This window comes from Falco peregrinus, chromosome Z (assembly GCF_023634155.1).
Source record: "Falco peregrinus isolate bFalPer1 chromosome Z, bFalPer1.pri, whole genome shotgun sequence".
In the NCBI taxonomy this organism is placed as follows: domain Eukaryota; kingdom Metazoa; phylum Chordata; class Aves; order Falconiformes; family Falconidae; genus Falco; species Falco peregrinus.
In genome coordinates this window covers 34,913,101-34,925,122 of record NC_073739.1, presented here as the reverse complement: position 1 = coordinate 34,925,122, position 12,022 = coordinate 34,913,101, and the positions used below count along the sequence as shown (strand labels likewise).

The 12,022-nt window shown below is 37.5% G+C and overlaps 1 protein-coding gene across 1 annotated transcript in view; it reads left to right on the top strand.

Annotated features, from left to right (window-relative positions):
* The window catches only part of FBN2 (fibrillin 2), a 178,840-nt gene that overhangs the window by 96,332 nt on the left and 70,486 nt on the right, over positions 1-12,022 (top strand). The window contains exon 20 of the mRNA XM_055791573.1: positions 7,311-7,430. Coding sequence (XP_055647548.1) covers positions 7,311-7,430 — 120 coding nt within the window. The remainder of the gene's footprint in view (positions 1-7,310; positions 7,431-12,022) is intronic.

The window sequence follows — 12,022 nt, the reverse complement described above, 5'->3', positions numbered from 1 at the left end:
TAGCAGCATACGCTGAACAGGCTAACTTTGCACTGAAGCAGGTGGGGAGCATCCGTGCTCTTTGACAGTTTTCAAGAGGAGTGGAAGCAAGCATTGTGGGGTGGGCAGTTGTGTTTTGAATGCCTCCAGCTGTTTGGAAAGTGAACATGTGTTTACATTCTAAACATCTCATGAAGTGGTTTAAATTCTGGCAGTATCAAATCATTCACCTCTTCACTCTTCCTATTCAAAAGAAATGTTCTTTTATGTTTAGTGTATGTGTGTTTCAGAGGCCCCTTTTAAAAGTTAAAATTTCTGCTTTCCCTGTGTGTTACAAATCAGTAGCACTTGTTCAGAGTACCCCATGGATTTATTGTGCTCTCTCTGCTAAGCTGTCTCGATGCCTGGTATCTATCCACAATGTTCAGGAGAAATTTACTCTTCAGTTTCTGTCTATATGTTTAGTTTCCATGTACTGAATTATTTCTAGCTGTGAAAATAGCTTACCATGTGTCTTTAATGTGCGTGTTTCTTACGGAACCTTCTAGACAGAAAAACTGGAATAGTACGGTAAAGGGAGATGTGTCTTACTGATATGAGGAGACCATCAACTTCAAAGCGTAACACTGACCAAAAGGTAGATGAATGAGATGCCAGAATGCAAAGAGCCTAGCCAAAATTATTGAAATAAAATGTCTCTGGACTTCCAAATATAAAATGTTTGGGTTTTTTTTATGGTAATAATAGTAACATTAATATAAAGGCTCAAGATAAGGATTTGACAACAACAACAACAACATGGTTGCATCGAGCCACCACAGCCTTAGGAAAGAAGCGATCTTTTCTGTCTTCCAGAAATCCTTATCATTATTGTAGTGTGTTTTCTGCTGTGCTAGAAGTTTAGGGATCATAATATAGCGAACCAAATCTGGGAGTCCTTTATCTTAGTCTTTTTGTAAGGGGGGTGTAAGTGGAGAAGAGCATGAGAGAGAGTTATTCTGGGGGAATTCGTTTGAATTGATAGTTTGTTGAGGACAGGGTGACTTTTTTAGATAGCATTGCCAGCTGATATTGACTGCAAAACCATAGCATAAGAAAAAAGTTAAATTTAAGGTAAAACAGAATTTACAGGAAAGTATACAAAGAGAAGAACTAGCAGAAATCCAAATGGTAGGCATGTCCTCTCTTCATAGGACCTTAGTGCATTTTTTCTTAAGTGAGTGTACGTCACATTCTTAAGGAATGTGACGGCTTTCAAGTTTTCTCTAGGGGAATTAGGTACATTTTCCAGATTATCATTTTACGAATCAATTCTAAAAACATGAATAAAGAACCAGTATGATTTATTCAAACTAACACATTGTGGAGCCTCCTACAGTCACCTAGTAATACAAGAACTGAGATATTTCACAACTCCAGCCAACCTGAACATGAGGTAGAAAATGCACACACACTTGATTTAAACAGGATTTTATGTAAATTAAAATCTGGTCTCTTGTGAAAAAATACTGAGATGGTTATTCAAGCTCATTACGTAAGGTTGTTTGGATTTCTATTGGTGGGTTAGGTGAGATTTTAATTAATGCATTTACTTTCATTTTCTTTAACTTTTTTTTTTTTTTTAGATCTTCATAAAAGTACATGCATCTGTATATGTTTGCAATATTTGTACTGTGGCTCCTGCAAAGACTGATGAAAGAGTATTATTTGATAGTCAAAAAAAATCTGCAAAAGAATAGATCTGTCCCTGTCTCACCTCCTTTTCATGGTGGCCAGCAGGTTTAGCTTGTTACTGAAGAGGAGGGTATTTTGCCATCTTTGTAGAATAACAGTGGGTGTGCCTCTCTTGGCTGTATGTCATAACCCATGTCTGCTGAACTCTGAGCAATGAGCTTGTGATTGGGCATGATTGCTACATTATTATTTAAAATAATAAAACTTTTTGTCAGTAGAAGAAAAAAAAAAGTCCTCTTTGCTCATTTGGAAAAAACCCCACAAACCACCAAGCAAAAGATCATTAACTAAAACTTCAGATTTGTAAGAGTATTCTGTTTCTGAGCATAGTTTAGTGTAATCACCCTAAAATACTTCACATTTTTTATTGTCTGTACAGCAGAATCTGAAGGATTTCCAGTTTCTTTCAATATTATCTACATTAACTTACATACATAGGTCATGAAGGATCTGTCATCTCATCTTTAATATGAATCTTATAGTTAAATTGATGTTTAAATTTAGCCAAACAGGTAAAAAAGCTGATCAAGAGGAGTTTAGTATAAAACTGTCTGTATAACCCATTAAATATATTAATTTTTTTCCAATGTTGAGTGGATTAGCAACAGAGGAGTAAATTAATCTCTTTCTGTCCAAATTCTGTTTTCAAAGAAACACTACGTAATTCAGTGTGGAGCTGCAAGTTCACTAGTTGTAAAAAACTTCTGTAGCCAGAAGCTCTGTGTTGGTGCTCTGAAAATGCTCTGATGCTTGTTACTCACCAGTATACTTTTAATTAATATAACTCTTATCAGTTACTGTGAAGAAACAACAAAACCATTCGCTGTTTTTGTTTATAATTCAATTAAATTTTTTATCAGTTTGTTGTGGGGAGCAGGGGAGTTGTTTGAGGCTCCGGAGTCTGTGAAAGTTGAAATTTTTACAGCAAGCTCTGTGGTTTGGATTGTGTTTCCAGTGACATAACTAGTTAAATGTAAACCAGATGTGCTTTGAAGTTAATTTCCATGAATTTACAGTGGACTGTTTCAATTTTTGTTTCTCTGACATTGACAATGTACACTCACTTAAGAAAAAATGTAGTTTTAAAAAAACCCCTCTGATAAACGTTTTCAAATATAGTGGCTTTTATTTTAAAATATAAACCAATATTAAAATAAATTTGTTTTCTTGCTCACTCTTGTTAAAATTACTATTTAATATTCTTATAAGAAAGTGTATAGAAACAATTTTTGTAGTTTGTTTGCATTGTGCGTATGATGCTTTTTCACATGATTCAGCAGAGCGCTAATCCTGAAGTGCATCCATCCTTTAATTTTTTTTCCCTAAATGGTGGTTTTAGGGAGTAGTCCATGCAATATTATAAAACTGTTAATACCCAAAAGCTTTGAGACTTGATTTTTTTGTTTGTTTTGGGGTTTGTTTCTTTGTTTATTTTTCTTCTTTCCCTAGTATAATGCTGAAGTATGTCAAATGCATAAAGTAACAAACTGGTTTTTGGGACATTGGAAGCCTAGAGCATAGTAACAAAATAATTTCAGAAACAACTAGAAGTTAATGCCTCCAGATATTTGTACCCTAACCCTTCGTGAAAGCTGCTTTCCATCTTTCTACTCCATAGAGAGAAATGGGATGAGTATTCCTTCATCTGCATCAGGGCAAAGTGGAATGAGGAGGAGTCTGGTTCTGTGACACATCTTCACTCACCACTGGTCTTGGTGACCAGCTTCTGCCATTCTCATCCCAGGAGATGGAAAGTGACTGTGGGATCAGTGAGGGGCAGGCACTGGCATTTGGGAAGGGTAGAAACTGAGACTGAGAGAAAAAGCAGGAAGGGTGAAAGGGTGAAAGGGGAGCAGACCGCAGCAACCTGGCGGGTTGAGTCAGCTGTTTTGCCAAGCAACACATTTGATGCAGACTTGTCTGAGGATTTAGACTAGATCATCTGACTTTGGCTTGAAATGGACAGGCAGTTCTCCCAGGCTAGAAAGTGGTCAGCTCTGACAGCGACTTTTCGTCTTTCTGTTCTTCCTCATTTTTGCTAACCCGTGTGCTCAGTTTGAGTCTTCTTCTCTCCTTTCACTGTCTTTGGGTAGAGAATGAAGAACATGGCCCATGAAATCATGAGAGCTGCTTCATTCATAAGGCATTCAACTTTAGCTGCTCTGGCCCCTCCATCTGCAATTACTTATTCTTTTGAGGACACTGACTTCCAGGTGTGGCCCTCAACTGTGTTTTGTTAGGTTTGGGTTTCTTGTTAGCTCTGAAAACCCGAAATACAAGATGTGTTTTCCTGGAAGAAAAATTCTTGTAAACCTCACTTGCTAAATATCAGGGAGAATTAAAGATAGACATGATAACCTAATATTACATCTAATATTAGGTGTGTGAAGTATTTTGAGTTTCATGACCTTTTAAATATTCTGAATATGTTTGAAATGATGTTTTGGATAGTAGTAACTATCTGCTTATTACAGTGTTTTGTCTTGCACATTGGTTCTGTATGTGTGGACCTGTGTGTTGTTGGGCTGCCAGCTGTTAAAAACATGTGACATGAAAATCACCCAGTTTCAGCTATAAATATCTTCAGCAGACTTCAGGCGCTTGACCTATAACTTGCTTTACTGGCTGACTAAGTCAGACTGGGTTTTAATTTTGCCTTTAAAAAATTCAGACACGATGTTTTGGTCATTTCCAGGATGATGTTGATTTGTGTATTTAGAAAAATGCAGACCTTGTGACTTTTTTTAAAAAAGCTGTTGCTCCTATATGCTGTTGCAGCTTGAAATGTCTTGAGTGGTTTTTGTGTCAGGATAGTGCCTTTGCTCTGAAGACGTGCTTGGACATGGCCAAGTTGTCTCATTTTTTATGTGCTCAGTGGAGACTTATTTTCAGTGTCTGAAAGCCCCAAATACTCTGTGGCACAGATTATGCCTGGTCCCTCATGGGAACTTCTCTGAAGTTGTTTCTAAAACTAGCTAAAAGCAGTGAAGAGTGCTTGCAACTGACTGGACAGAGAACCATGTCTCCTAAAAGCAAAGGCATAAATGCAGAGACTGATCAGACATCCCTCTGACCCACAACAGATCAAGCATACAATATGAGTTTCCAAAAATACTCTGAATCCCCAACAGTTGTGGTTCAGGGACTTCTGACACCAGAAGCAGGATCTTTACCTTATACATGCCTTGATTACTGTATTTTCCATAAACTTTTCCAGACCGCCATTGATTAATGCAAGCTTTCAGCATCCTAGGGCAAGGATTTACAATTTCTCTGCCTGTCATGTAAAGAACCATTTCTTTCCTTGTTTTGCTACCAGCTAGCTTCATTGGCTGACCATTTGGTTTTGGGCTTTAGGAGATGGTGAATATTTGATGCCTTTGATAGAAAGAAACTATATGTAGCTTAAATTCAGCTAATTTGACCTGTCTTCTCAATTTTTCTCTTTTTTTTTAAAGCTAGCCAAACTGCTGAAGGTGTGATGGCAGATAGAAAGGAAGGAAAAGTGTGTCTTTTTCCAAGAGCATTTCTATATGGAGAATTATTTGACATATAGTGCATATTTAAGATTCTTTGTCTCAGTATGATCTGTTTCTAATTGTGGGAACTGGGTATTTGGTTTCTCTGCAAAAGCTGCAGAGACTACTCTCCACTACCAGGGACTGATGGCTGCGGAGAGAGCATGAGGCAAGGGAGGCAGGGAGCATACCTTGGATAATAAAACCTGAGGTAATTAAGTGTGAAATGTATTTACAGGCAGGAAAAGGGATGCAGAGCAGATAAATGTTGGTGAACCCTCCAGATTGCCAGCTTGGATACAGAAGAACTTAGAGCTTGCTCTGTCAGAACTCACTGGCTTTCTAGATCTACTTGATTACCTCTGAACTGCACTTCCCAGAGCAGTTAGTCACTACATGAGCAGTGCCAGACCCAGCCTGGCCCTACCTGCTGCTCTCCACAGTAAGCTGGCTCAGGACACAACCTGAGACAACACGACCGACCGACTGTGTCTAAGCAGGCTGTTCACAGAGACATGTACAAGCTCTGCTTAATGACCTGGGGGGCTACCAGCTCATAGTAGGATGAGGCTTACCAGCTTGGGGGTGCCAAGGCAGTTAGCCCAGTACAGCCTGCCATTGAAACTGTGCGCAGGTATTCATGTAACACACTGTCTTGACCCAATAAGGCCTCCTAGGTTTTGTATCTCTGCATCTGTGTATGACGGATGTGTAAGTAGGGTAATCCACAAGTTGAAGAGCAGACTTCACACATTTAAGGCTCAGTCACTATCCAAAAAATTACTGGCATTCAAGGACAAGTCCTGTTTGTAGGTAATTCTATTTAGTAAAAGGACTGTTAAAACCAGCTTTTAAATTAAGTGCTTGCTTTTGGCATAAGAGGTCACAGTTTCCCAAGTTTACTGTGATCTGAGCATTTTCCATCTCTTTTTGTTCCTTCTTTTTCAAATAACGTATACATAATTCAAGGAGTATTCTAAACATGTATTCCTTCCTACAACCCCAGAAGATCATGAAAGAATACATCTCTAGTAAAATTAAGGCTTGATGCATCATAACATACAAAATAGCGAATGGTACTTTTTTCATGACTTCTAAAAGATAAGGGAGATATCTTACTTTATCTTGAAAATGATCTCTTGATGCTATTAATGTTTCCAGAGCTTAACTAGATGTTGCATTAGCTTATAATTAAATCAGGCTATTTTGGTTTATGGATAAGACATTATTCTTCAAGCGCTACTAGCAGACATGAGCAAGCACTAAACAGGTTTGTTTCTGGCCCAGCAAAGGAACTTTCTGGTTGGATTAGAATGTATGGCTTGATTCAGGACTCAAATAAAAAACTTAAATTGGTTGCATTCAGGAAGAAATGTTGGATATGCATCTGCAATTGTTCTTTGAAAGAAATTACTAGTATTGTTTTAATCTTAACACTGATTTAACTTTAAAAATAATAATCAGAAAATAATAATGTCTGCAGGAGTCCTATTCTTACATGTGAACAGGCTTAAAAAACAGAGGGGCAATAAATAGAAGTAGTTAGGGGCTAGACAGAAGTACCATTTGCAGTATTCTAGTTTCCACTCCTGTTTCTTGAATGCTTTCCAGAACTAGAGAATCACAGCCAGCATTGTAATATTTTACTTCTGACAGGGTTTTCTTAATTCTTCTAAAGCCCTATGGAGCCATAAATGACAGAAACAATAAGGCCTTTGTTTGTCTATTGCATGTTGTGGCTGTGAATGCATTGCACTGCATAAAGAAAGAGTTTTGTTTTCTCACAGGACAGTAATAATTGTTGCTGGAAAAATTTATAGTCCAAGTTGTTGGAAATTAATATCTTTGTGAAAATGAGCCGCTTAATTAACACTTTCAATATATGTGCTCCTATACACATGCACGTACATGCTGTCTGTCTGTCCCTGTATTTTCTGACTGTCACGCTGAGAGGAACAGGGCGGGACAAATACACCTGGCAATCTTGGCAAATCATGGTCCACAGTAGCATTTATACTGTATAATGCTTTTCAGAAGCACATTGTAATTCTAACAGTGTCTTTTGTTTCTGGATTATAGATGTAAATGAATGTGAAAGCAGCCCATGTGTCAATGGTGCCTGCAGAAACAATCTTGGATATTTCAGCTGTGAATGTTCACCTGGCAGCAAGTTGGACTCTACAGGACTGATATGTATTGGTGGGTATTCCCTCCTATTATTTTACCTTTTTCTTACTAACTTGAAAAATATTGATTACATAGATTAATTAAGCAAAAAAAACCCCACCAAACCATATCTGGGTAGTTCCCCCATGATAGCAGGTGATACATCTAGTTCTGTAGGTAAGACCAAACAAACACATACTAATTTGCTTCTGTGGGATCAGGAACAAACTGAAAGAAATCTAATTTATGGGGATGTCCAGACTATGGTGAAAGTGGTGAAATGCATGTACTGATTGATATGAGAGAGTGGGGTTGTCTTATTGTAATAAGAATTATTTTGTTCTTTGCGAGAATGAGGATATGAGTAAAGTTACAAGTGATTAGTTTGGTAGTTGAGAAACTAAGGCAGAAATGCCCACTCAGTTCTTTGGCCAGTTTCAAATCTGAGACAAGAAAGCAAGTAAAACTGGAGGAACATCTGCTCAAATAGTGGTAAGAAAGCACATGGCTTCTAGGGCTCAGGACATTCTTCATAAACTGTGAAGACTGACTTTCCTAAGTCATTAACATAAGGAAATGTTAATGTTTTTTACATTATAGTACAATCTTATAGTTTACCTGGTTTGTAGGAGGCTGGTAAAAGTGAGTAAGACAGATACGAGTTTGTCAGGATCCCTGGAGCAGATGCATAGATACACACACACACACACACATATATATGTATATATATATAAGTATGTATGTATAAAAATAAATAATGTTAGCATCCTTTGAGGATCCTGTTGCATTGAAAAAAAGCAGAGCACTGCACAGATTTTATTGGTCCTAGCTGCAACAGTTGTCTGCAAGATGTCATTGACATTATCTTGGTAAGTCATTGATTAATGTATTTTTTTTCTTGCCTTTCCAAGTAAAGTCTAGTCTAAGGATTGGAGACATCTGTACTTCTCGGGTGATCACAAGCTGCCGTTGTTTCATCTTACTTGTCTAACATAATTGAATTCATTGTAAGAGATGTAAGATAAATTGGATTGGAGTGTCATTAATAACTGGATGATGCTAATTTTAAATGTTCCCTTTATTTTAAAATGGATTTTTCTTGTGTTCGTGATTCAACTTTCTTGCCTTGCCAAGATTTTCTAAAGATAGGAAACTGAATGCAGAGACTCAAGTTTCCATATAATGATGGAGTATGTCTATGCCCTAATAAGTTTTTCTAAGTGAATGTTACTTTTGTGCCTAAGCCTTCTCTTAAATTTTCTTGTAGCATCACTGGACAGTAAGGTTTAGTATTGTTTTTGTTCTTTTTTACATTGTGCTGATTTATTGATATGACCACACTAACCAATGGTTTTTTGTACTGCTTATTTTTAATCTTGTGTTTTCATATCCAAAAGTGCTACAAATTCACTAAGGGCCTAATTATAGCAAAGTTCTGGCTTTACTTTGCAAATGGTTTCTATTGGAATGTTTACAGTATGAGGTCTCATTTGGCCTGAATATTAATGATATGTAACATAAAATTTAAACAACAAAACCACCTGATTAGTCTTCTGTACTACAGGTGACACTACGTTAGGACAGAAGGGTCAGAAGTACAGTTAATGTGAGACATACAGACCTATACTGTTAGAACCCAGTTGTATGTTTTCCTTCCCTGGCAAATTTCTATTAGAATTGGTAGTGATGAGAGGAAGGCAGACTGGATTACTGAAAGGTGAGTAAGGGGTTGGAAGAAGTTACAAGTAGTTTACTGTGTGAAAAACTTGCAAATACCCTTGTCAAATATGTGCCATTTTCAATTTGTATAGTAGAGCAAGTCGGTTTTTTTCTGTTACCACTGCAGTTAAAGACTTGTATATTGAATGTATTTACCCTGATTTTTTAAGTGGATTGCTCCTGTAAAGCATTCCTCTAGCATCAGATAGGAAAAGCATATGCTGAAACATAAATGTGTAGCTAAAATAGTATTGCGGTTTGGGAATGTGTTGTATTCTTCATAAGAATCATCAAAGTAAGGTAATGTCAGACTCTGACACCTCTCTAGATTTTTGGGGGGGTTTCTTTCAAATTTGCTCTCATGTCAGAACCAGAATCAGTCCTACATTATAAGATGAAGTTTTTCTTTCTTTCATGATGATGATAGATTAAATACGGCACAAAAATTTCAAGTAAAAGCACATGACAACAATATTAGAATAAGAAAGGGTTAACATAACATCTCCATTAATTTTATTTTAAAAAATTATTGCTCCAATATGTTTGTTTCTACTTGGTCTTACTGCTGATTTTCACTGTCTTGTGGACTCTGGTCATGTATGGAACATTATACTGATCTTACATGGAGAAGCTATATGGCTGGTACGTGTTCTTTACTCAGTTTGTGGAGACTTCAGTCTCAATTCCTCCGGTTCCTTTTCTTGAACTGCCCAGGTGGCTTGATCCATTTGTGTCTGTGTTACCTCTAGAAATCGAGCATAGATGAGAGCCATTTGTCTCTTTCTGTGAGCTTTCCTAAGTAGAAAAAAAATGACTTGCTCAAATTACAGACAGAATTCAAATCACAGTATTTGTGCTCAAATTTAAGCTCAAAACTCCAGAAAATGAGGGTTGTTAGTTCAGCAGTTACAATAAAACCATTCTGAAAACGTGTTGACATATTTTGCATTTATTTTGCTTGCACACTGACAGTGCTTGCAACATTGAGGCTGAACTCTTAGATGAAAAAAGTGGCATTGTTTTTGAAATACATCTGTTGATGGTAGAAGTGTTGCACTAATATTTTGGGAATTGCTTATACAGTAAAGATACTGCCATTCATATTTTTTGAAATATGTATTTAATACATTGGTCTTCTGCATGTTTTAGTCAAGATATGTGGAATTCATACAGTGCACAATAAGTAGGCTGCCATCTGCCTGTAGTATGCCTGTATTCTTCTCCAAGTCAGAATCAAAGAGATGCAAGCAACAGAAAGAATGCTTTGATGCTGGATAATAACTTTTTCACCAAAGCAAACATCACAGTGACTGCCCATTTTAGATTTCATCTGGACAATGGAGATTATGTAAAATAAAGGAAATTAACTGATAGCCTGAAAAAAAGATAAGACAAGCAGATTCTGGCAGGATAATGTAGATGCAGCTGGTGTGAGGAAAGTCACCTGCTGATTTGTATAACTTAATTTTTCAGACATTAGTTTGCTTTTTCCATCATGTAAAGTTGGCTTCTAAAGAGAAATAATATTGCGCTCAAGAAACTTCTAGTGAATAAAGCAATGGAAGCACTTACGTTTTGATAACGTAATGCAGAGATATCAATACATGAACAGCAAGCTGGATATGGCATAAAAGAGCAGCTAAAGAACCTATTCCCTTTGCCTAAGCTGGTCCCTGAATTTGGACCATGGAACAACCAGGAGCATGCTCATCCCATGACTGGCTAAAGACCTGACCCACTAATGACTGTCCAGGTTTCATCTTTGGTCTTGTTATGTTAACCCAAGTCTTGACTAGCTAAAGACTGATCAAGGTGTGCAAGAGGTGCATTTTCCACTCTTCTATACCCCTTGTTCAATTGTTCACTTTAAGTGTGGTGCTCTGCCCCACACATTTGTGACCAATCTATATAATTAACATAATCTGTTTTACATTTAATGAAGTACGTTGCCCAGTTTTTAGGGATGATTCCAGTCTTAGGCCAATTTTTTTTTTTCCCTGTTACTTTACAGAGGAGGATTGGGCTTTCTGTGGTCTAAATAATTTTACAACATGGCAGTTTTGTAGAAAAGTTGAAGTTGTTTGAAGAAAGTAAGTTGAAGTGATTCTATCTTAAGCGTATTGCTCCTAAACATGAGATACTGGTAATACTGATCAATAACACCAATAGTAGGTAGTCTGGCTTTTTGTACATATAATATACGTAAATCTTAAAGCCAAATCCTATTCCTCTTTCATTAGTCACCTCATTAAATTAATCTGGGCCACTTGCTTAGCTTTGAGCTCAGAGTATAGACATGCATTTAAACTCCACTCAGTTTGACTTCCCAATCTGGGTTAGATCTTTACAGGCTGCTTTTGCTATCTAATCACAAAGATGGTTGTCTCCTTCAAAAATTTTATACCGTTTGAGTGTAACATTGTAAAAACACTGAGCAAAGGTACTGTAGGTACAACTTCTAAAGAACATGACTGATTAAGGATCTAACATTTTAAAAAATGCCTTGGTCACTGAAAGCAGATTTTAAGACTTGAACATTTGGGTACCTAAAAGAATTTCAGAGGAGTTCAGGCAGCAGAAACAATGCTTGTGGCTGTGCTCAGTGGCTGCCTAGCCTGGGCAGCCGTCAGGAGGGGCGGCCTGACATGGCTGGACACTTACTGGCATGGGTTTGCCCTGAGCTGTTCGGAGTTCCTAGCCCGGCAATCCAGTTTGTGATTCAGGGCTGGCTGTGCTGTGGCTGAGCCCCGGGGACCAGAGAGTAGAGCATAACCTAACAGGCATGTTCAAAGCATAGCTGATGCACCAGCAGAACCAGACCCCTAAAAGAATATAGCACAGCCCTATCCCCCACATTTTTACCTTTTTTTTTCCTTCCTGCAACCTTGAAGGTTCACCAAGGGAGA